This window comes from Bombus terrestris, chromosome 8 (assembly GCF_910591885.1).
Source record: "Bombus terrestris chromosome 8, iyBomTerr1.2, whole genome shotgun sequence".
NCBI lineage: Eukaryota > Metazoa > Arthropoda > Insecta > Hymenoptera > Apidae > Bombus > Bombus terrestris.
In genome coordinates this window covers 2038427-2065273 of record NC_063276.1, presented here as the reverse complement: position 1 = coordinate 2065273, position 26847 = coordinate 2038427, and the positions used below count along the sequence as shown (strand labels likewise).

The 26847-nt window shown below is 43.5% G+C and overlaps 1 protein-coding gene across 2 annotated transcripts in view; it reads right to left on the bottom strand.

The window, feature by feature from the left end:
• The window catches only part of LOC100644889, a 44998-nt gene extending 26598 nt beyond the window's left edge, over nt 1-18400 (bottom strand). For both annotated transcript variants that reach the window (XR_001098913.3, XM_003397006.4), the window contains exons 1-2: nt 17924-18400; nt 10080-10496 (exon numbers count right to left, since the gene is read on the bottom strand). Coding sequence is in view for 1 of the 2 variants with exons in the window: in XM_003397006.4 (XP_003397054.1) it covers nt 10080-10392 (313 nt within the window). In the remaining variant the exon portion in view is untranslated. The remainder of the gene's footprint in view (nt 1-10079; nt 10497-17923) is intronic.
• Nucleotides 18401-26847: the final 8447 nt, after the last annotated feature.

Genomic DNA, 26847 nt, shown 5'->3' with positions numbered 1-26847 from the left:
GAAGATAGTGGAACGTTTCAAATAAAATATGGAAACATAAAAATATGTACGAAAGTATAAACGCAAGAAGCAGAACATTTTAGAAGATTATGATAGCAGAATGCAATTCCGCTTGCGCGATTAGTTTACAGAATATTCTTCCAATTAGGCAATCCTAGAGATAAATGCGAATTGAATACTAATTAGTCCAATTAACTTAATTGTACGTATAATTGTACATACTATATACCACAAATTCGTCATTTTCATTTTAGACATAAACTCATCTGCCTAGAAATCCATATAAAAATCTAACTTTCATTTACGTGGCTTTAGCGTGCGAAATATCAACACGATAAAGATCGTCGACTGCGTTCAAAGCTTAAGTGAGTGAAAAAATAAATTATCGGAGAAAAAGGACCGAGATATAAGTTGACTCGAATCAGGCTAAATTTTCTAGCCGTCGTCGCAGTCGAAAACGCAAAACCACAAATTTCGTAAGAAAGGAAACAAACCGCGTTATCTATACAAAAGAAGGAGTAAACTCAGCGGATAGACCAGGTGGAAACAAAATCAAAAGAGATTACGAAAGTGCGGTTATCTGGCCAGAACGAAGGGAAGTCGTAAAAAACGACGCGATAGGAGCAGAGAGTGGTGCAAGGTAGGAATCGGGGACGAATTACGATAACGACAGGTGCAGGGCCAAGCACAGAGAGCAGAACCGTATAAAACCGTGGAGAACACGATCAGATCCGTAGAAGATTCGAACTCGAACGCAGGACGCGCGTAAAGTCGAGCCTCGAGGAGAAACTAACGAGTGATAAACAACGATAAATTCCTCCCACGTAGCCGAGCATCTTCGCGTCGCTGCCTCTCCGGGGGTAATTTCAATGATCTCCGGCTGCACCGGCTCGGCGTAAACGTGCCCACGAAGCTGATGCATAAATACCTATAAATATGACACGCCGGGGCCCGCGGTAACGTTGCATATTAAATTACATTCTTAAGCAGCAGCCGGCGCGCACCAGAGGGCTGCATCAAGTCAGCGAGTCTGATTAAACGCAACCGAGAGCCATGCCGCGATGTCATGGCGAGAATCCTGCTACGGATGAGAACGACAGGGACGACAACAGACGTCGAGGGTAGAACGAAAAGTGAAAGGAAAGGGAGAGACGCGTCGCGGCGCTGCGTTCACCTCTTCGACGACGACCACGTTCCTCGTCCCCTGCACGTCGCTTCACGCAGTTTCCGTTCGCCTTGGGAGAGTCGTTGTTCGTTGTTGCAGAGGCCGCGGATATACCCACCACCGGAGGCTGGCGATGCTAATTATTCTGGTTCATGCGAGCAATTTGTCGAACACCGGCCAGCGTATGTATTTAATAGCCACGGGGCTCTTCGGGCCCCACGGGTATTTACATCTGTAGCGAATACCGCGGCCGTAATATGGGACGTCGGAAATTATCCCGGGATTACGGATCGAGTCCTGTTTGCTTGTGCTTCGCGTACGATCTCGTTGACATTCGTATCGAGCCACCACGTTCTCGTTAGAATTCGAGGAAAAAGCAAGATCGGTTTCTATTCGAACTCGTAGCGAAATTCTTTCATCCGCGTGCTCGAAAAATATGCCCGATTTTAGCCTATTCTATAGTCTGTTCCGGAGGATGGCGCAATTATTTCGGAGATAAATATCCGGAAAATATTAGTATCGGAAAAATCTTCGAAACGAATACGGCTTGACGAATGAACAATAGAATAGCGTGGTTCATCCTTCGCATCGCGTTCAAGGCTACGTTCACGGAAAGAAAAATCACATTTATTAATTTACCCGAGACTCGAGCATCGTTGCTCGTAACGCGTGCTCTTTTTATATTGCTCGTCGATGCCATTTTTCCCTTTATTGCATACGCGATAAGTTTGAATATTATGGAGATGAAAAACACGTTTTACTGTTTCATCGTCTGGCAAACAGACACAAAGGAAGCGCGCGTATCGCCTGAAGAAAAACATCGACAATTAAAAGCGGCGAGGAGGCTCGCGTCGAAGGAAATGATCCTAAATTAAACGATATCATCATTGCATTCGATGTGTTCCACCGGATGGACGTTCGTTCCCAAAAAGAATATACATGCGTTCCCATTTAAATGCTAACCTTTAAAGTTTAAAATTCATACTTATGCAAATCAGATTTCTCGATGGATTCCTTCTACATGCAAAGCATCGATCACGTGTTAATTACAGGATACCGTCAAAGACACACGATCCGCAGATTCCATAAAACCAGCCTGTTTTATTTTTACCCCATAAAGCAACCGCGATCTCGCATTAAACTTTCAATTTAAATATTTCTTCTTTGGATTTTATTTTAATTGCCGCCGTTTCGTACATCGCGTTCGTTCTGTCGGAGAGATTTATTAAAATACCATGGAATATTACCATGCGATACTCGGTGAAAAATTGCTCGGTATAATGAAGTTTTTCGTTGCCAGCCAGACGAACCGACAACGAAATCATCGCGACCCTTTTTGTTCCTAGTTTTCTGATTAAATTACATCCTGTTTGGCAGAAGCAGACGTCGGATGCTCTCAAGCGGTAAGCTACATTTACAAATATTTGTCGATCCACGATGCCAGTCGCGACGACACCTTCGAAACTTATTCTTTCCGAGCGTAGACGATTGAAATTCACGCTTATGCAAAGTAGATTTCTCAATGGTTCCTTTCTGCACGGCGGACATCGAGCACGAGTACTAATTACAAGACACCGTCCAATAGAACGCGAAGAACCATCAACAGCTCGTTGTTCTTTTACCGCTTCAACCTTGGACGCCGTCACAAAAGCTTCTTTCAATTCGGAAAGTCACCATTTTTCACCGTGATTCTTGCGTGTATTGTTTGCGAGACCGTGAATGGTCTACGGATTCTTGCGGATTGTTCGATAGTTGAATAAACAGATGCTGGAATGTTGGTCGAATCTTTAGTCTTGTCGTTCGTGTCCGTTCTACTACGTGAGCGATTGTTTCGTTAATAATCTTTTGCTGGAAATTGCTTCGATAACTGGATACGATTTCTTCGAATAACAGAATTTATGGAATTATGAATTTCTAAGCAGAGAGTTTGTCGTCGAATATAAGTTGAAACAAATTTGACGTGACTGTCGGGTCACTGCCACAGACTTGAATCGAATGAAAGTGCTGTGAAAACCGGAAACGAATCCGCCCCTGGAAAGCATTTCTCAATGAAAGTGCTTCTACTTTCCTCAAAATGGATCTCCCCAGTTCTCTTCGCGTGACATTCTACGGCCTTCGTACGACAATGAGTTTCTCTTTCTAGGAAAACCGCTTTCAAGGGAAACACGCGGTCGATTTACAGCGTAAAACGCTGATTTCTTTCGATTCGAATGGACTATTGAGAAATTATTGAGAAATGTTATCCAGAAGCGGTGTAATTGGAAGAACGACTATGACGAGGTAACAATGATCTATCCCTTTCTTGGCTAAATATCTTTTCCTTCGGTCTCACAGCGCTCTTACGAAGAAAGAAAAATCCTCTATCTTACGCTTGCATATTTTAACTCGAATATTTTATCCGAGAAGAAAATTCGTTTGTACCTATGGAACCGTATCTATCTGTTCGCTGTGCGAATAACATCGACTAAAATGCAACACCTAACATTTCGATGAAACGCGTTTCGTAATTACCTCGGCTCCCTTTCGAGTACGATATGCCCAACGCGATAATTTATTAGTATTTTTGACGTATCCGGAAGAATTTATTAAAAACGCCAAGGATGGTTCTCGCCTTGGCTCGTTTAAACGTATTTCCCTGGAACGATGATAACAGAATAGTGATAACAGATATTCCGTGGCAGTAATAAATCTACATGCTCGTTGCCGGAATGAATTCACGAGCTTTCCTCGAGCGATTAAGCGTTAGCTGGCAGGGATGAGCCGCTCGTTCGCGATTTAATATCACGTATTCCCCGGCTGAAATTGGAACGATCTTCTTGCCGAGCGGAACCAGGAATCTCTGCCAGGCTCCTGTTAACCTCCAGATTGCTACTCTCTGCTAAATCTCTGCCTGGGGAACGTCTGATTTAGAAAACTCGAAATGTATGTGCACGGTGGACTGTAATCGCGGACAACTCTCGATCTCTCGCAGCGTATTCCGGTTGTAGATCACTTAGCCGTGTTAAAAAATCACCGTTCACGATGTTTTCCTTCTTTCTCGCCTCGCAGCTCGGCTCGAGGATTGCTACGAGCGGTAGCCGTAGCAAACTACCGTGATCTCTGCGTACTATGTCGATGATTGAATTAAACCGAGGTGAAAAAGTTTCGATCGCGATAATTGCATTAAGGCGAACGTATGAATAGAACGCGCTTCTTGCAAGAGATTGCCATCTGTTTCTAATTTTTATTGGTTACGAGTATTTTTCGCGTATCTTTCAACAGGAAAGGAAATAAAGTAACGGGAAAGTATGGAGCTTCGAGATACGTAGTACCTAAAAGGTCCATAATGCCATATGATTGTAGCTCCTTCCTTTCGTTTCCACTCTCTTGCGCGCAAGTGCTAGCAACGCGGCTATCGAGAGGCACCTAATGCAAAACGCGAATAAATGTTAATTAACGTTCGGCAATTTTCCGTCGAAAATGGAAACGATACAGCGATATCTTAAGGGACGATATCCTTGCTAATTGCACGAGCATTAAAAATGTCGACATTTGGCTTTTAAGAAGATTCAGAGCCACGATTTCGACCGTTTAACGCCAGCCGCGTCGTTACTTTAATCCGATTCGGAAAGAAGTTAACGTAGCTATCCGATGATCGAGAAACCGATTAAAAGCGGTAAATTTGCATACCGCGATCGGTCGAGATTAAAAGATATTTCGTTGGTAAATTCTATACCTAATTTAAAACAGAATGCGTTTTAGTAAAACCGATTTAATTATCGATAAGATACATCATGGCCAGATACATATCGTATAAAGTGTTGTTCACGACTATCGTTATAGATACCATTCGTATCATATTACTAGTTCTGTGTTGTTACTTACCTGGTCGATATAGATCTACACCGAGTAATTTTAGCGTCCGAATTGGAAGCTATCCTGCTTTCTGATTTTAGTTTCTTTTCTATTAATTGTAACAGCCTAAATACATTGAAAATTAGGCATTCTAACGACGTACATTGCTATATACGTACATCTACGATCGCAATATTAAACTCGCGAATGCTGCGCGCCTATATCGAAGGAATTATTTGATCGACATAAAAATTGAACGACGAAGCATAGAAAACGATGGAATTTCATAAGCAGCCCCGATAGCTAATCTGGCCGACGGTTCAACACCCTCTCCGCTTCCTATAAGATTCCAATGGCAGAGCAGTGTTCACCTGGAAGAATCCGGCTCTTCCTCCGGAGAGCATCCCCCGGAGGGCAGAATTCGATTCCGCGGAGTCAACCAGGTGTAGACCGGCCGACGCGGGAATAAACATATTTTCTAGGCGATCGTCGGTCGAGCATCGGGCCATAAATAAAACAAGAAATTCCTCGACTTGGTCCGCCATAAATCGCGCGTCCACGGCGTTCGATGGCTCGAAGGAACCACGGAACCTCCTTCGACTAGCCTCCATCGTAAACGCTATGGTTGCGCGCGCGCGCGCCCGCACCAGCTCGCCGGGAATACCCTTAATAGCTTCACCGCCTGGCCGACGCTCAACTTTCGATTTCGCGGCTCCCTCGCGTTTCCGAGATTTATGCAAATCCAGGGGCGCGCGAGTCTCTAACACCCGTGCTAGAAGCCGCTTGGAAATCCGCGTGCACCACGCGTTTCTGGTTGTAAATCAACGGGTTATGCCGAGGGAATCGAGCTGGCACCCACTTCCGCCCGACAACGCGCCATTTACCTCTTCTGGTATCAGCTTTCAGCTTTGATGCCCGAGAAGTTATCGAAATTCCATGTTGAATGGATTTTTTGTGTTTCGTGGGAATGTTCTCTGCACGCGGTGGTTGCTAGGTAATCTCGAGTTGACTGCAAGAATTTTGAAGCTAATCTCGCGAGATGTATCGAGGAATCAACGGCGAAGACGACGTTCCAGCAATGTACAAAGCGTTAAGCGAGACGAAGAATATTCGCGATGACTTGGAGCTAAAATAAGGCAAGTGGATCTCAATAAACGAAGTTCTATGGTACAGAGAGTACTTTCGCTTTGAAAGAAGGAAGGAAACGGCTCGTGTAATTATGCTTTTCGAAATGTTTACGAACCTGTAGATGCACGACGACTGATAAACATTATACATCGGCATGTTTTTAAAAAAGGCGGTCATTTTCCCTAGTCCGCGCCCACGCGTAGACGACTCGCGTTCCTCGAACTTGCGCAGAAGAAGGTACGACACCGGTTTTTCTAGTAAGGGGCGCGCGCGAAATTACGCGCATAATATAAACGTTTAAGACACCGAGTCGTTCGCTCGGAGGAATCTCGACTGAAAAGCGATTCCCTCGATCGGTGCGGCACTCCCACGGTGTTTCGCGAAGTCACGAGCGCGCTTTCACGCGATATCTGCACAACCGCCCCTATAAAGATAGGCCCCTTTTCTCTCTCTCTCTCTCTTACTCTCTTCCTCTCTGCCAGCTTTACAGAGGAACGTGGTTGAATTTCTAGGCACATAAACTTCGTCTTGGCCGCACCTGATAGACACGCCGATCTCGCTCGACTCCTTGATAACGTTTCACGCGGAACAAAGAACACGGCGCGACCAGTTTTTTTCTCTCGATCGAAAAAGCGTGGGTACCGAGTGGAAATTCATGAACTGGAATCTTCGTGGTGTAAGGTCGTTTCGTGGTATTTTTCCATTACGTATATATTATACCACAGCGTCTGATTTATCCATATTTTCTTAAATATTATATCAGAGGGTAGCGAGTATCATTCGACGTTGGATTTTTCCAACGTTCGAATTCCTCTTTCTTTCTCTACGATTCATAGTCCCTAGCTTCTTTGTATGTACGTAGCGAACGTGTAATTAAATCCTCAAAGTCTATCGATTTCGTTGACGCGAATCGAGAGAGCGTGCTCGTTGCTGGAACAAATACGCGAGCGAGCACGCGATGTGGCTGAAAAGGGGCGGCGGCGATTCTAACGCGCTGCTCCCCGCGCCGAGATTAGACCAGTCGAGACTTCGTTAGCGACCCATTGTGAACAGATGCGATCATTATGCGTCTCGTTTGCATAAGTTCCTGCTGCGTGGGAGGGGACCGTCGGCCGAGGACGAGAAAATGGATAAGGGTAGCAGGAAACGAACGGTGCGCCAAGGTACAAAGAGGAAAGAGTTGCTGGAGCGTACACGAGTTAACGTTGGTTTCAAGCGCGATAGTGGGCTGACTATAGGAACGGCATGCGATTTGGAACGGTCGCGATCCGTAATTCTATAAAAGAAACGTTTTGATTTCCCTTGATAAAATAAAGAAACGCGAAATGCGCGAGAAAAGGAATCACCGTACGAAACGAAAAGTATGGCAAAGAAGAAGCGAAAGAACGCGGCGAAAGAAAAGAGACAGAGACAGGAAGAGCGTTTGCAACGAAACTGTTGCACCGTTTCAACAGAATCGCGGTATCGGCGTAATTTCGACCCACGCTATATCCAGCCGCGCATATGTAATTCGCGCGTTTTCATTGAAAAAGTATCGTCAGCCGTTATGCTAATACGAGAGGCCGGGCCGTTACACGCGGCCATATGTCACTGACCACCTCCGCCGCGGCCGACCGCGGTTCCACCGTTGAATAATAGACGCCCTGTTGGTCGTTGCACGGCGACCAGGGACTACGTATTCGGGAACGAGGTTGCTACAGAGATTCGTACGTTCACTAGCATTGCCGTAGACGCTAGCGGATGTACGACTCGGGACGATATTAAATTATAATTCACGGCACGCTCTGCCGCGTTACCTCATACTTTCATTCGCTATTTATAGGTTGACGCTCGCCCGTTTCTAGTTGCGATCGAGTAACGACTACGAACGATCCGCGAAACTGCACGGTAGAAGCTCTTTGAACAGGATTTGACGCAGTTCGGATAGTCGGGTACAAAGTCGAAGTAGTTTCGAGTTCGTCGGAGCTCGAGTCGTCTTTGCGGCCAATTTTGCCAGACAAAAAATAAGAAAAGAAAGGACGGCCGATAATACGCACCATCGCGTTCGATGATTATCATTTTTTCATAATCCGTTGGAACGTGTCATGCCATCGTCCCAATCAGTATCGTAATCTCTCCTCTTTCATCGTATCGCGATACAGCGCAAGGCATAAGAGATTTTTTTCATAATTCACGATTTACGATGAAACGTCGCTTGTCACGGGTGAAACTCGCCGTTCGATTGGCAAAGACGTACGGTAATTGGACTGACGCGTAACGAAACGCTTGGTCAGGATCGAGCACGGTTCAAGTCGAACGCTGCCCCAGCGTGCAACGCTCGGTTTCATTGTTAAACCGCCACTGCCACCTACAACCATCTGTTACTTTCTTTCTGTGGGCCTCGGTTAAATCACCACCGTGCCTACTACAACCTGATTACATATGTACACACTCGGCTGCGGGTAAATAAGCAAACAAATGCGCCTTCCTCTTATGTATCGCGGCGCACAGGAAATCTCGAGAATGTTGCAAGCGACGCTCGGACCGGCTTGTGTGGGGGGCTTTTTAACCCTCGAGATGGCATGACTTGATGCGTTGCGTGTCGTGGGTTCTTAATCTCGGAATTACTACAGTAGTGCCTACGAAATTGTGATACTCGGTTTCGCGTCACGATAGCTACGTTACTCCTTGCGAGCTATAGTGGGTGGCTGTATGAGTATTTATGTTAATAGGTTCAGACTTTAATTGTGAGACCTCGCGTTCGTTCGCCTTCTTCGTCACGCGATGTTACGCGCTGCCATTTGACGTATGACAATTTCGGTTTGTAACAAAAATCGCTGTACCTTAACGTACGATCGCGCGAGAGGAACCCAGTCTACTACACGACGTTGTATCCAATCAGAACCGCATTCCTTCAGCTGGTCATCTTCTCGTGTCCGAGCGGTACACTCGGCGTCGCGATTATCCTTGCTTCTCAAATACTGTTCAAATAAACGAAGACATATACAAGAGCGGTATTGGGTACCGTTGGCATAAAAGCTCGATCGGTAAATCAAACAGCAATCTCGTGCTTCGGGGTGTACAGGCGATTCTCGAGGTCGCCCCAGTCGTTTTGCAGAAAGCTCGTAAAACTGGTTAAAAAGAAACGAGATGGGAATGTAAACGTTTCCATCGATCAAAGAGGCCGTTTATTAATCGGCCACTTTCCTGGTCGCGATCTTGCGCAAGCAGCCGCCAGTGCCTTTAATCCGAGATCGAATTCCCGATAGGATTCGCGCGCACGATCGATCATCGCCGGCGACGTGATCGATATATCGACACTACGGTTGGGCTCGGTCAATTCTATGCAGTTGCGGATATCTCGCGGTCCATTAAGTGCCACCAGCACACCGGCACACCGGACTTTAATGAATTTCTGGCCGGCCACGGATATTGGCTCTCGCTTTTTCCATGCCTCGCGTTTCGACGGTTCTCCTTGACTTGATTTATCGGCCGAGGGGGGGAAAGTTCCAGCTGTCTCGAATGCCAACCGACGGGTTCGAAAATGCTACAAGACTCATTCAACTCCGTCTCCTGTTGTACCTATTATTTGCAGATTGCTCGGATAACGAAACGTTTTGTAGTGGTGGAATCTGGTTCCGAGGGAGTTACACGTCGATCGTATTATCGATAGCGCGACAGATACGATACCCGGATAATTGAACGGAATAGAAGTTAGGCGGGTGTCGAATTAACGAGCGATCCAAGGTAGTTTCGCTCTCGAACATTTGGAAATTAGCGTGGAAACGTAGAATCGATGGACATCGTCGGTGAAGAAGTTGAACGATTAGCACCGAATAATACAACGCTTTTCGGTTTTCGCGCGTAGATCGTTCGACGTTCGAAAGGCGAATCGATTAATTTGAATCCGCTGTGGCCGCTACGATCCACCGGTGGAGAAAAGGAAAAAAATTTAAGAAGCCATTCGACTCACCAGGATATCCCTCTGGAATCACGATCTCAGGCCCAACCTTCACGTCATGGCGGTAACGATGCATCAACAGGGTAGCCGTGACTCTCAGCGATCGTTGCTGCTGTTTGTACAATAATATCGGCCTTCCTCCGGCACCTTCCACCCTTACCACCCTCGGTAACGAGAATCTGTCGAGAAACTCGCGCAATGGCATGAATCCAGCTCCGGAACTCGCAGCTTCCGCGGTAGCCTCCCGGGAACTGGGCAACGAATCGTCGCCAGTTCCGGTAGCCTCGCCACTGGACAAAGTCGAAAATTCACCACTCGACGACATCGTTACACACGGCTCGGTTTCCACGATTTCATACGCACTAGACTCGCGAGCGGTTATTTCGTATCACGGCGGATCGGCAGTTTCACCACGATAACGTGTCCGTTCTGAAAACAAAAATACGCAAGACATTAGTGTTTTTCGCTTAGAATCATCGCTTCTTTTACGATAAAACGAACAATTATCGCTTGAAAAGAACGATGTTGTTTTGACAGCATTTGTCAACGAAACTATATCGATCGGTCAACGTTTAGATAACAGGCATTTGGAAAAGCAGTCGGGGATATCCGCGGTTCAGATCTAGTCGTAACTGTATACGAAACGTATATTAACGAGCATAACCCGCATAGCAGATGTCATAATCATCTCTAATAATGAGATAACTAATCAAATAGATAATCAGCCGAGTTCGTGCAAACACGCTCTATATCTGATGTTTTAGATTTACGGTTATTTTTATTTCCTCGCGTACTTCCTGACAAACGAATTAATATACTTGATTCTGTTATCTGGCCAAGTCCGTTAAGATATCGAACGAGATTGCAAACGCGTATTCAAAGCATCTGTGAATCATTAGGAGGATGCATGTATCATAAATATCTGAACGGGACGTAAGGCGGGGAATTACTTGCTGCGAGTCTGACGAACCTGAAAACATGACGCAAAACGTATGTACTTTTTTTTACGGAGAACAAAGAAAAACCTTATGCCGTGATCCAGACGATATCAGGGAGACGAAGAAAAGCATGGAAGAGTCGGTTGTTCCGAAGGAATTCGTTATTCCACGAAGCGTGGCAGCCTTGACAGTGATTCGCCGGCGGCGAAGTGTGCCTCGGCTAACGAGTGATTATGCTCCTCAGGCTGGCTTGACGATGATGGTGATGATGATGAATTTATGACGATGATTATCTCTGGTGGCGTACCGCTGTGTCGCCACCGGTGTTTGTCTTTCAGACGACGAGACAGTGGCGTGAAAAAACGGCCAAGGAATGATGGAATGAGTCTGGTTCGCGGTCGTTTAAAGATTGTTCTTGCGACTGGCGTTGACACGCGACGAACAACGCTGACAAATTAGTCCTAATTGATTGGGATGGAGCTGGATTGATCGTCGGAGTTTCGAAACCACATCTAAATCATTATACTCTGATATGTTCGAATCGGACGATCCCATAGACGTGTAAGGTTTTTCTGGATGTATCGCATCGGCGCATATCGTTTTATCCGTTTTTCGTCTTTCGAAAATTCTTCGTCTTTCGGCGTTTTATCGGATCTACGTAATAGCGAGTGAACCTTTTCGATGAGACGAACCATTTCGCTTTATCGAGAGGTGAAAGCTATGGAATTATTTATAATTTAAGATAAATACCAGCGCTGAAAATTCGAAAACGCGATTGTTCTTTTAAAGCAAGTAGAGTAGGTATCTCAATTTTCGCAATCCGAGGTGATTGATGGGATCCTAGAAAGATGTAGGTTGATTTTTGATCCAGTTAATGACACGATAATTTGATTACAAAATTGGACCGAGAACAAGTTAATAACGATCCACTTTCTTTCCGATGAATGGGACACATGCGTCTGTGTAAAATTTATAACTCGAATCACTGTCGGTGATTAGCGGGACGCCAATTTACATGGGTGTTCGGAGCGCTGTCGTTGACTTCTTGCTCCATATGGTACATCATCGACGCGTTTATGGAACTGGAATAATATCGAAATAACGACGACTACTTTCATCGTGCGGTGGATGATTGATTACACGAACTTTGCAACTCAAGATGATCAAATTACGTAGCGAACGAAATGCTGCTTTCAATGGGAACTCGAACTATAACGCTGTTTTTATTACACACGGCTACTCACAGATGCGTCTGCGATGTTGCAGCAATGAAAGATTGGAAATTATTATCGTTGCCGTGGAAAGTACGCGAAGAATATATTCGCCAGTCATTTTACAAGAAAATAGTATTCGTGGGAGAAAGAGGTCGTCGATTAATAGCGAAAGTTTTGGATATCATAGAAGAGCGATCGTAAACCCTCCGCCGACGTCTACCGACGTAATTATAAAGTTACATTAACAAAAACCTGACGACAATTGCGATTTCTTTGGACCGGAAAAACCATACAAATTGCTCCGCCTAGTTAACAGTCGCTTATGACAAATGAGATTTTTGCATTCGATGACTCGATAATTTACCGTGTCAGTTTAAATCATACCGTTATAAATCAACCCCCGAGTTTCTTGTTACTTGTTATTTGATGCTCGTCGCGCGATATTTTATCGCGGGCTTGACGCGAACACAACTTGTGGAAAGATGCGTTTTTAATCGGCAACGGATCAACGATATTTTCAAAATTGCTTGTATTATATTTTTTTTTTGCGCTAAATTATGATACCTATATGATAATTATGACATATCGTAGTATAATAAATGCTAGTAATTCATTCTGTCAACCAGTTTCCCAAACTTTTCAGTGACAACGTTATTAATCTTGCGACTTATTTTACATTTTCCATTGAAAATCTTACACGCATATTATTCTGACAAAAATTATAGTACGTTGATTCGTTGTCGACGCGTCGTATAATATTTCGCATAATAATGAGGCAAAAAGACATCGAAAAATTCCACAAAATGTAGTTCCACGAACATTGATCTATTATTATTGGACTCATTTCGGACGTCTGGTGTTTTCTTAAAACACGTGAAAAACTACAGTATACAGTCCAATCCAGCGCAGAATCGAGATCCACCAACAGAGAAATCAACTTCTTTCCCCGGCTCATCAAATTTTATCATCCGTTAATTGATCCAAATTAGGTTGAAATAATTACTTCGATCGAGCCAATTTAAATTCCAGGGCAGCATCTTCCCTTCGATCATGTCTCGGGATACGCAAAAACGCAGTTTCTCTTAGGTGACTTGCACCTGTACCATTCTTCAGCCTTGCGCGCGCGTTCACGGCAACATTGCACTCACATCGCATACGAATGACAAGAATTAATATTCCAGCTGTGTAAGATATGATGTGCAGAGACCCCGGGCATTATCCATGGTTCCGGTCATGAATACGCATGAGCAAGCACTTTTTTCTCTTCCTTTTTCCCTGAAACCCACGAGACAATCTGCCACCGTCTTTGATCCTTTCGATTATTTGCTTCCAAGTTACCGTAATCGCCGCGTAATGGACGTTTAATTGCTCGTGACGAAAGAAATTACGATAAGCTCGAGCGTTGTGGAAATTTCACCATGTTTTAAAATATCGATGGCGAAAGTGACGATTATCGAGACTGCTATATTATCCCGTTGATAACCTCTGCTGTTATTTAAAGGGTGTAAAAACTAGGTGGCTCTTTGTATAATTTCAGTTTGATATTTTCATTGTAAATATCGAGAGACGTAGTTGACTCGTATCTTTATTTCAATTTTATCGTGTCGTAATGACGAGGATATGAAGACTTATGGTTAAAAGTGCGTGCTTTATTCCGCGCGTTTCGTGATTCAGTATGCCTGCCGTGTTCGGTCAAACGTTTTGTATTCCGCCACGGGAAATAGCTTCTGCCTCCGCATACGCGATCCTTTGTTTTAAAATGTTTGATTAAATTTATTTTTTCCTTCGTGAATTTTATCATGTTCCAACTTGCAAATCTTCGTTTCTAGTATAACACGGTGCACTTTTTGTCGTCGAGGAAACTTCCATCCCTCGAATCTACGCCATGCACGAACGTAAAGTCACGAACGTGATATTCTTGTACGCAAATATTTCTTGGACTTTACCGTCCGACAAATTGCAAGAAGATCGAAGTGGCCGTTTTCAACGTCCCTCGACTGAATTCCAAAGTTACGATTCCTTAAGGTAAGAGAGATGGCCCAAAGGTCAAAGTGGCAGTATGCTCTCGATCTTCGTTCGGAGAAACAGGGGCTGCCGGTTGTCCTCGACAAGCAAAACTTTCGAAACGCTTTCTTTCGTTCGCGAAGCCGTCCGGGCCGCGCGCCATTTCACTTTCGAACGCGTTCCTTTTTTGGTATCGGCCGGGACCGGTGTAATCAAACGGCGTTTGTCATCTGTAACACGCGTAATCGCCGGTACGCGTCGCTTCATTGGGTAAAATTGCCGTGAAGCGCGAACCAGATTAATTACAAGAGGAGGTTCGTTACGCCGATAATTAAAACTCTCGCGATCGATGCGGAGTGGCGGTAGCGTTTTTCGTTTTGCGTCACGGTTCTCATATTATCTGTTCTCACAGCTTAAAGTTTGTAGATTTAGTCTATGTTACACGTTTCTCTTGTTACACAGTCAAGAACATCGGATTGCTCGTACAAAAACCGAGCAGTCTCTAGGAAGAATTCTTTTCAAATTTTTGTCTGTTTCTAGAAGAGTAAAAAACGTATTCTGTTACAAAATATATACGTGGAATATAAAACTGCAATTACGTTTACGGCTATTACGATACAGGTCCATAGCCTTGTCAACTTGCACGCGTCATGCTATTGTACTTTTGTAGGTCTCCCTCCTTACTCTACCCTTTGTCAGGCAACGATTCGTGCAATATTATTAACCTTTTTTCCACCTCGAACAATCTTCTTAGAAAGAAGGTCTACGTAGGCTACTTAGTTAACTCGGGCGGAGCGTTAACGTAGTTTCAGTACAGCGTTTTATACACACGTTTGTCTTACTATCTCACAGTGACTGTATCACGCCAACACCTATTTTCCTCCTACCTTGCTAATTATATTTAATTCGTTAATAAGTAAAAAATAGCCCACGAAAAGAATCCAACGACAAAGCACGAACGGAACACGCGACGAAGGAGGACGTGGATGGAAAAGAGGCTTTCCGTAGCGAGCGCATAATGGATCGAGGCAAGTGAAAGTCCCAGATTTAGCAATTTGCCCATTAGCGGTGCACGCCGACCTGGAAACGCTCGATGCTTTCCGCGTGACGGTATTCCGCCGCGTCCCTGACGTAATTCGACTCGGTGCACGCCGCACGCGTCCGCGAGCGGTTCTACGCGCGAAACGCTCCAACGAATTTAATTAGGAGCATACAGGAAAGTCGGCAGCGTGCATCGTGCAGCGTCTTACTTTCTTACGAGTCGCAGTTGTAATTAACGAGCTTGCTCGCGCTCAGACAGCGAGAGAAGAGAAAGAAAAAAAAATACTGTACGGTTATTTTTAGAGGCGGACCATCTGAATTTATGATCGCGATGCGTTTGGCATTGTGCAACAGAGTTCCGTGAGAACGAAACCACCGCCGCGATTGCGGCCTTTTAGCGCGTTTACCCGTCCTTTCCATCGCAATTCACCGCCAGTTTGCTCGATATCTCGACTAGTTTTTCTAATGTCTTTCGTTTCCATCAAGATTTCTTACGTTGACATTGAAATTAAAATATCGCGTAATTTTATTACTTCGAATCTTCGTTCTTTTCTCTTTCCTCTTTTTCTGTACGCGAGAGCGCGATCGTATCGATTAATTAGCAATTAAATCGTTTTAAATTATAGACTACTTAATCATGGACGAGATTGTGCCGTAACTATGGAAATTCTCTTCTCTGTGAAATCGATATTGGAATTGCTGTCAGAGTATTTCGGCAGTCGGCGAAACCTTTGAGATTTTATCTGAGATTTTAAGAATCGTAGGAAGCGAAAGAAATCGAGTTCGAACACGGTTATGCTTAAATTGGAACTGATGGCGGCGAATTTCTTCCGTCTAAGAATTCAGGTTATTAGAATGTAATTAGCATAGATAGCGATCGGCATTATGAAGCACCCAGCGTGTGTAAAGTAAGTAGCCACTTTACTGATTTAAAAGCGCTAGATTTCTCGATGGAAATCTTTCTTCGACTCGAAGGAAGAATATATACGACTAACGAAGGGGAGATCATGAAAATGTTTGATTATACCTGTTCTAATATGCCCTCTTCTAATAACATTGCATATATGCAGATCTTTACGCACGCATCTTTCTATAAGAAGTTGAAAAAAGACTATCGTAAGAAATTATCAAACGTTTACATTAATCGTACACATGCACAGGCAAGTTGCTTCGCATTTTCGCTTCAGTTCGTCAAAACTCGTTCATCTTGCGTTTTTCCTCCATTTTTGTTTCCTTTAATTTTCCTTACAGGACTACGATCGAACGTAAATATTAACAAACATGGCATACTTCCCTTAATTTCTTACACAATTTCATGTAATAGGTGACACACGACTACGAGAGGCAAACTATAAAACGAAGAAATCGGTTAAAAAGTCGTTTACATGTCGGAAACTATTAATTCTAAATTCGTTGAAACTCGAGATGCAGTGATTTATACAAATAGAATTCTTGGTGAGTTTATATCAACGTTTAAGCAGTAAACAATCTGTCATTCGCATAATGTTGCTAAAAAGGAATAGCACGTCGATCGGTTCGGTAGAATTTTTATCACTGGAACGATCGTGTTCTTTCTCGAACTACCCGGGACTCGCCTCGCAGCACTAGAAAATTCCAAATAAACTCGTCAACAGGCTTTGATTAAGTGTTATCCTTATAAAAGTGCAAACTTCGCTGCGCAAGCGTTTCTCATAGAAGACGAGTTAACTCGTTCTGGTTGGTTGAGAAGTTAAAAGCCGTCGTGCAACATTTTTGCCGTCGTATAAATATACACATAGTGCAGCTTGTTTACTTTTCTTTGGCAAACCACAGTAGCTAATTCTTTTTTTACCAAGTATCCCCGTCATAATGCGAATACCTTCGATAATTTTTCCCATTTACACTGATTAATATTACATCTTTATGTTTTCCTCCTCCAAGTTCAAGTCCTTCCATATCATATTTCAATCGTTTTTATCAATATCGAATGACAGATTGGAAATCGCGGTGGTAAAAAGCAAAGACCGTTCGAATTAATATTATCGGCGAAATTTTATAAATCGCAAGTTCCCACATTATAGAAGATCGCAAATCGCACCATTTCTGTATCGTACTGTCACCAATGTTCTTCATAAACGACACTAATCTTTTGCGGCCATAGATTCCATCGTGACTCGGTGACCATGAGCTCGTAATCTTTTCTCACCTAGTTACACCACACGATCCTTCTAGCCCCGATTTTCATACGCCAGCAATGAGAATAATAAAAAAAAAAACGCTCTCACGACCGCAAGAGCAACACTAACTTGCTCTCGGCCAATGTTTTATGTAGCTCGATTCATGTCTATTATGTATTCTATCGTGAAGCGATATCAATTCGTCCATAGATTGGTTGCACGGTGAAACAACACGAGTTGTGAAACAACACAGCGGTCGATCGATTCCGTAGCTTACCGAGGCGGATACCAAATACCATCTTTCCCATCTAGTTCCCATCGGAATCGACAGGCTCGTTTGGATATTGGTACACCGCGCTAGTAAAACGATCTCCGTGCATCACGTCGAAAAAAGGAGCGAACAAGGAAAGCAAAAAGAACGAGAAAAAAAAGGAGAAATATAAGGAGAGAAGAGGAACGAAAAAAAGTACTGGCATCTGCGTTGGGTAGCGCGGCGTACGCACCTTTCTCACTCGGGTCTCGGCCGATTCGAAAACGATATCTGCAGGTCCTTGAGATCCGGTAAACGCGTGGTATCTCTCAGGAGCCACGAGATCGAACATAGGCCCGGATCGCAGCACGCACGCGGTTCACCTGCACCATGAAACTCGCGACGAGAACGAGCATGGCCACGAACGAAAACGATCGAGCTTTCGATCGAAAACTTTCACCTGGACAGGTATCACCGACGATCCTGCTTCGCCTCTGTCCTTCGAATCGACGAGACCGGCCAACGATCGATACCGATCGATCAACGATCGACGATCGACGACAAACTGAACGGACGATCGGTCGACTTCTCGAAGGATCGGGCGGCAGGAAGAGGGACGCGGCGGCGCGATCGATCCATCGATCGATCGAGGCTTGGAGGCGCGACGTGGAGCGGCCCGACGCTCCGGACGAGATCGTGCGACTAAAGCTCGCGCGCGTTCCGCGAGGACGCGCCGCGGACCGACCGACCGACCGAGCCACCGTACCCCCACCTTCCAACTTTGCTTTAAATAAACTGTATCGCGCAGACTCGGGGGCACACCGGCCGACTCCCGACGATCTCCGCCGCCGCCGCCACCGCCGCCTTTTCTCTACACACTCCCTTTCTATTCGACTGGCTTTCGGTCCTGCCTTCTTTTTTCCGCTGTTTCAACTAGCCCGCTTCCGGTTCCGTACCAGATTTCCCGCTGCGCGACCCTTCTCTCCATGCTCTTCCAACCGATTTTCCTCTCGCTCCGACACGGTCCTAAGCATGCGTGCTTTTCTATCGCGCCACGCGATTAATGTGAAATTCTAATAGGCGGGCAATCGCTTCGCGGTATACCGCGTTGCGTAACACGTTGATTCCGACCGCTTTTGGCATCTTCGTGTATTCTCATGAAGCTAAGGAGAAACGTGGTTTACGGTATACACAGACGAGAAGGATATTATTCAAAGATATTAATTTAGGAATTAATATAATCCTCGATTCTCGTATTACGAAAGGCACTGTTTGAACAATTCCGACTCGTATTTCGCGTTTGATTAGGCTTAGGGTTAGGGTCAAGTTAATTAAAATACCATTAAAAGCCGATTCCTTGGAAGCTTGGAACCCGCTTCGAAGCTATCGATGCGCACCAATACTTTAATATCTATGCGAAATTTCTCGATCATCTACAGGGATAAGTATTCGACGTTAGCTTGATTATCGTCGAATCGATGTCGACTACCACGGTTTAATTGCAGCGTTCACGGTCTAATAAACAACCGTGTATTACATAACCTATCCGTGTAATTAACACAGATTACTGCATCGTATTAATTTAGGATTTCGCGATGTAACTGAGAAAACTGTAACGCGTTTGTATAGCTCGCATAAATTCCTCCAGTTTAAAACATCATTTAAATATGTTTCACTGAATGGCGCGGTATAAATTATCGATTCCATTAATTCTCATCGCGGACGTTTTTTAGTTTCGAAAAAATTAGTCGAGCGAACAAGTGGCAATCTTCATTGAGCGATGAAGGCCATTGGATTATTTTGTCCTTCGGCGATGATGCGTTCTGAAACGCTTCGAATCGTGTTGGATATGTATCGAGAGTGTTGTAAAACCATTGACTTATTAATAATAATTCTATCTGGCTAGTCGCCGTATTTTCCATCCCGTTGGAAAATCTATTTATGGGCTTCTTCCAAGATCGTCAAATCCAATTAGAGTGTAATTGACTGCAGTTTCATTAAAAAGGGATTTTTTGCATGTGTAATTACAGTATTATAATTCCATGCGTTACATTTGTAATTAAATCCGAGGAAAAGTCGCGGAAGAAATATTTTCTTAGGCGGTTTTGGTATGTCATTCTTCGTGTGAACTAGCTCGTTACTTTCCAGATTCTCCATCTTTCCTGCGTATATCCTTTAACGTAGAATCTGTCTTTTTTTTTTTTTTTTATTGTTTTTATGAATTTAAAGGAGACTACAAATTTTGTTTCCAAGTTTAGCTTCAGGCGTAAAATAAGCTTCTGGCTTGCTTGTTCGCTGTTACAATTACCGCGTCGCTTATGTTTGATAATTTGAATGATCGAGTTACGTGGATCCATTCTTTACGTTATTTATCCACGATTGTGCTACAGTTTCTCAGAGATCGTCGTTAGGTTTCGTTTTAAAAAATTTGAAAAGAACGAGGAAGTAATAATTCCATGAAACTGATTATACAATCATGCAAAGAGAGATAGGTACATATACTAAGCCAAGTAAGAAACGTTTTGCCAGTAAAAACAGGTATTCCGTGAGAAAGACCTTGCACGCGTTCTTACATTTCTGTTCGTTTATAACGAGATTTGCAAAAAAAAATTACGCAAAGGACGTGCCGTTTTTTTTTTTTTTTTTTTTTTTGTTATTCTACTGTAATTTTTCTTTAGAATACGCTTGTTCTTGACTTCTACGTTAGTCATGGTAACATTAGTCGTTACTTGAAACCATTCGAGGACAACCAGAGCAGATTCATCGAATATACATCCTGCCAAGTTTTGTGATCTTTCAAATATTTTCAATGCTCTTTTTCAATATTTTCTTTAATACCGATATTATCCGTTTCATAGAAGTAGAACTATATTCTTTCCTCGATATCCCCTTTTCCTTCCGCGTTTCTTTCATTATGTTTGCTCTAACGCGATTCAAATTATTCAACTTTTTACTCTACTATACTTATACCATAGTTACTTTTCTATAATTTCATTTTGATTTAATCGCGTTGCTACATATATGATTTCGCGTGTACTTCTAAACTATTCATAAATCCTGTTCACCAGATGCTGTTCGAACATATGGCGTGCTACTTTTCTGAATTCCCGAGGAACCGCTATACAACGCGATTCTCTGCGACATTGACCCCGTACCGCGTACCCCGTTCATAAGATCGCAATATCCGTTTACGTTTTCAAGATCTTTTTTAACCCTCGCTATGTCTATACGAACAATTAACATGAATTTACCAATGATTACTGCTTAACCTCCAACGCATCACAGGATGTCGTCAATCTTCGGACGAATCGCTACGTTCTACGCTACTCTATACTTAACGGAGAGAGTATTGGTTTTGTGGGTGAAATTTTTAGCTCACGACTTTTTGGCTAGTTCTTAACTTACAGTTATCTACATCGTTTCGACTTTATTTGCTGTAATAGTTCATTTCGATCACGTAACGTTCAAATTTAACAGAGACTGGATTTATCAACTAGATCTTCAACCACTTTATGTAAATATGAATTTCCTGCCAAAATATCTTCCACGATTGATATTTGAATAACGTTAGACACGCGTTACGCAATGTTAAACACGTTATGTAACGTAAATTCAATCGTGAAACTTTGCTAACTACGATCTTCAATAGGATAATAATACATTTTGCTGTTATAATACGCAGGATGCTTCGATAGATCGTTGCCAAACTGATACAGCATATTGATTGGATGAAAAAATCTAGCGGATGAAAAAGGTACAAACGAACGCAAGTCTAAAAATGATTTATCGAAGACGTACAAGGAGCAAAGGAGAATCATCCGTTAAGTACTGTTGTAAATGCTTCTCCATTTCATAGCTACATTATAGTTACTGATTGATGAGTAAATAACTACATATCATCGCTGTCAATTATTGGCTTACTTGACCTTACGAAGCCTTAATAATTTATTCTTATAAGGTAAAAAACCCTATTTTTATCTTAGAAAATAGAATTGATTCTCTGTGTGTATTTGATAGCCGATAGAATAAACGTATAACGATTCTTACACATTGAATCGCGTGGTTCTTTAATTTTGAAAGATCATCTCCGAATAGTAATCATAATAAAAGATAAATTAGAAGATTGAAATGTTCCATAATAATCGATGTTCGGTAAAATAATTAATCATACGCCGGTTTGAAATATTTTAAATATTCATTAGGTATCAAAATTTGTCTTCGAGCTTGTCCGATCAAGATTTAGATGAACAATAATGCCTGAGCATAGCCCGGTCGTGATAGCAAAAACAGGTACCGTTAGCGGATTATTAATATTCATGATGTCAGCGATACGCTCGGGCATTGCGATACAAGGTTTCCTTGTACCCTATTCATCGAACGTGCCTGTTTCTCGGAAAAACGAGCAACTGCGTATCGGTATGCAAGCAATAATGCAACAGGATTGATCGTTGTGCAACGTTGCACCGCTACCGATACTGTTTCTATGGTATATTAACGTTGGTCGATGCGAAACTCGGCTCGTTCAACAGTTGGTCACCGATGGCCAGGATTCTGAAATTTATTTTTACCTATCGTTGCATTGAAAAACTAAATTATAGGAGACACTACACGTAGCAATAACAGCGTAGATTCAGCGACGTAGAAAAATCGTAGTTATCGTGGCATATTCAGAAAAATTATTCGACCAACGATAAAAATCTCACTGTACAAAAAGCACCGTGAAATCTATAGATTCCATCGCTCAACTATCGTTAACTATATTATCCTTTAACTTAATTAGAACTAACAGCATAGTTTAACATCTTCTACTTCCTCTACGTCTCTTCCTTTCATCCAACCTGCCAATAACTCAGCCAACTAGAATGTGTTTTTTCATCTACTTTTCTTGCCTCGCCTTCTGAAAGGAAAGAAAAAATTGGAAAGAAATCACACGGTATACTCCCTTTCGTCGCTTCCTCCTTCGAATTCCCCCTTGATTATTTGCCCCCTTGTACAAACACACTCGCGTATACGCACATATCGTCCATTACGGTGTCGAAAACGCTTTCACGTCCCGACACCTGCTAATTACTCCGGAACGCGGAGAATATTGATGGCAGTGTTTAGACGAGAAATTGTTACTTGGCCGTCATTGTCCCCGTAATTACCGGTCGCGGAATGATTATTGACTTGCCACGACGCTGATTACAACGACGAGCAGCGGCTCTGTTCATTGTAGGCTGGGGACGCGCCGCGCCGGCCTATTAATACGTTTCTCTTCTCTTCGAAGCGTGTTGACCGAGGTCATGGATGGAACAGAGAGAACATCAGCGCCCCTATAACGTGCATCTTCGTTTTGAATTATGCCTCATTGTGCCTCGTCTGGAATCGCGACTGGCATTGTGCTAAGGATACGTGGACGTGATTGTTTGCCTTTGACTCGAGTCACACCCTGCTAAGCATTTTTTTGCATTTTCTCTCTGTTTCTTCGCTTCTTTCCTTTTTTCGTGTTTCTCGGCTGTCTTTCAACGAAGAAACGCATTTGCCAGATACTTTATCGCTGGCGTTATCCCTCGTGATAGATTCGACGAACGCCCCATGATTATACGCATTGTCCGGTTATGTTGTTTCGTCACGTTGTTGTTTCAGAGTGGTCGATCGACAAAGAGAGCGGATAGTAGTCGATGCCAAGTATACTTGCCTCGATTTTTGTTTCGATCGTTGTCGGTGTAGGATCGTCTAGCTCTGGTTCTTTTGTTATCGTAACAGGTTTGTTTAGAGATTTCAAAGCGAATCGTTCGAATAAAGACGAGATTGGCAGATCGAAACGAAACTCGCGTCTTGCACGAATCGATCATAATCCGATATTTTTCCACGTTATTTTAAATCTTCTCTCTTCGTTCTTCGCATTATCGTCGAAAACGCTTGGAATACTCGGAGAAGCTTTTAACTTGGACTAAGCCTCGCGGCCTCGTCGCCAGTGATCTCCAGCTCACTCACGTCGATCGCCTGCAGAATCACATCGCATTAATTACCATACGCATGCCGCGTTGCGTGGTCGTTTTACCTGGTCGTTCGAGTGAAAGTTTCCGCGAATCTCTAATCTTGCGCGGCGCGGATCGTCGAGAAACGGCGTTAATCATCGACGATTCACGTCCGGTTGAACGTGCTAATGCGGACGTTATCAAAGCGTGTTAACTTGCGTGACATCCTGAGCGACGGAGCTGCCTGTCGGTTTTTCCGCGCCGCTCAAAGGGACGAGTGTCATCAAACATGCCGTACGTATTCCCCGGGTTTGTACACCGCTCACGAGTCTAGTAAGTACGCGAGTACATGCGTGTACTCTCGTACTCGCTCTCGCATACACGCGTGAACTGGCCTTAACCCAGTGGTTCTCCGCCGGTTGCTTCGGCAGAATTCTTCGTCTCGAATCGTTCTGTCATCGAAGAAAAATGTGTACGTAGTATCGACATCGTTTTCCATGAAACGAAGTCGATCCGAGGAAAAATGAAAAGGACATTCTGCGTGGAAACAGACTTAGGCAAATGGGGGAAAAATGATCATTTCTCGATTTGTTATTGAAACGATCAACGTTAAATTATTGCGAAGATTTAATTAAGACAGGAAGATAAGTTTTATCGAATAGCAGGAATATTCACTTAATAGACGAAGTTTAGATATCGCAACGGGATAGGGAAAAGATTGAGAACCGTCGCGTCAGTTCCCTGCTTAATCATTTTATCCAAAGAAACATTCAATGTCAGTTTAATCGCGCGCTCTTGACAAACTTCCATTGGATAAAAAGTAAGAATGAAATAAAAGAAGTAATTATTATTCACCGGTCGGAATCGTACAGCGCATCTATACGTTGGAAGCTCGATACGTAATCATCCTCTCGTAAAATTTCATATATCTTCGAACCATATCTTGCTTCGTCCACGAATAAACAACGTTATCAATAAACCATTGATTTATAAATTTAGCGAAACACATCTTCTCGAAATAATTTCACAACTTAATCGCTTCTATCAACTAACCAGCCGTCAAACAGCCAGGAATAATGATTTTATTCAACCGTGGGTCAATATATTTCTCGAGGAGAACGTAGCGTAGCCATTGCTGGCACACGGAAGCATATCGTCTATCGCTGCAAGACGGATGACCTTCCGAAGGTCAGCGCCTTTGCTCTTCAACGTCGCTGGACTTGCACGCAAAACTATTCCGTCGATAATCCTGTACGTGTAACAAATTGAATGCATTTAATTAAGTTTCGGATGGAATGGCAGCTTCGGTAGAATAATATAAGGTACGAACGCAGTAATGCAAATAATTAACAACTGTTGAGGATACAGGCCTTTATTAATGCGCCTGGGGTTCGTGCGAGCGTAGAGCGAAACACCATCGAAGCGTTTTCCTTCTTTTTCCTTAACGAACAGGACGAGCCTTAGGGAAGTTGTAAAAAAGAAGTTACATCTTTAAGATCGAAAGCCAGCTGTAAAATTGAATTTTTCTCCTACGGATATCCATCCCTGTAAAAATAGGATTATGGATCTTCGTGCCATTTCGTGTACTATCCGCATCGCTAACTCCGGTCGCAGTTATCAAAAATCACCGAAACGATCGATCGAAATCTACTTGTCAATCGACGATTTTAAAAGTTTCGCTCGGTCTGAAGGATGACCAGTCATAATTCTTCGCGAACGGGATATCGATCCTGCCAGCTAACGACGTGTCATTCAGCGACAAGATCCCACGATCCTGATGCTTACGTAAATAATTGCCGTTCCAGTTCGCGTTTGTTTGTACGTCGCATTTGCACGCTTAAGCTTGATTGCATCGTGGTTGACGCGACGTTGCGGCACGCAGTCCTCCTCCATGTTAAGAGGCAATCCCGTCCACAAGTGGTACTGCCGACCTTGTTTTGCAACAATGTTATGGATGTACCACACGTTGCACGAGGAATGCGCAATGTTGAACAGACGATGGTAATAATTTCTATGGCGCTTTACAATTTACAAACGCGAACTGAGACGCGCGAAACTTTTATTTCCTTGGGTCGCAATTTGTTTTACTAGACGCAGAATTTAGCGAGCGTGCACGTTAGAGCGTAGTCCTTTTCGGACTATACGAAATAGTTTGAACACTTTGAAAAATACAGCCTGGCACAGATGGCACTTCTTTTTCTAAACTTCGGAACAGTTTCTAACCGACGTGCGAAATAAGATTGTCAGTTTTGCGAAATAAGTATTTTAGATATAATTATCGCGTTCAACGCGTGATACAGCTTTGACGCTTTAATAGCAGCAACGGCAACGTCACCAGTCAACACTCACATTCCACGTCAACCGAACCGCCATGCTATCTGTCGGTGAAACACGCGTTGACTCTCAATCAGCGGAGCCCGGTGGAAAAAAGGTCGATTGGGACGCGCCACGGAGGTCATTAATCGGCCTATAAATAATCATGAATCTCTGTAAAGGGAAGCGGCTTAATGAAAATGTCAATGATGCCGCAAAAACAGAACTTGCGTTCTGCCACGGAACAACGTCATTCAGCGGTCGCACGCGGTCGCGATCGATCGGGACACGGGCGCGGTTTCTTGCCCGATTGCACGCTCTTTTTCACGGCGTTGATTTGCGCGCTGGGCATTATTCGTCATCGCGGACACCTCGCTTGACCGCACCACGGCCAAAAAAGCGAGCCATACCGCGTTTCGCCACCGGGGACGCATCGAATCGCGGTTTCGACGCTTATTTCCGCTTTGTCTCCGAGTCCAAACTTTTTCCGCCGCGATATTACCTCGCTCTTGTCCCGCTTTATCTTTGCTTTTTCCCTCCCGTCCTTATTTCTCCCCCTTTTTTTTCCTACTTTCCTTTGCTCTTTCTTTTTGGGCATCGTTTTACTGCCTGTTTGACCTGTATAAATGAATTGAAAGCGTGGGTCTCGTTGCCTTACCTTCTTTGGTTCGTTGTGGTTTACGATGTTTTTCACATTACCGTCGAATATATATTGGCAGCTTGATTCGTCTGATTTTTTAGGGTAGAACGTTAGATATTTCACGGAAAGTCGAAACGATTGTTCCCGGTTACTTTGGATTTCGTTTACTTTATAAAATCCTACGCAACGTTGCCCGTGATACGATCAAGTTGTTCTTATTATTTTAATAGCAAAAATATTGCGAAATGTGGACTTTTGCGA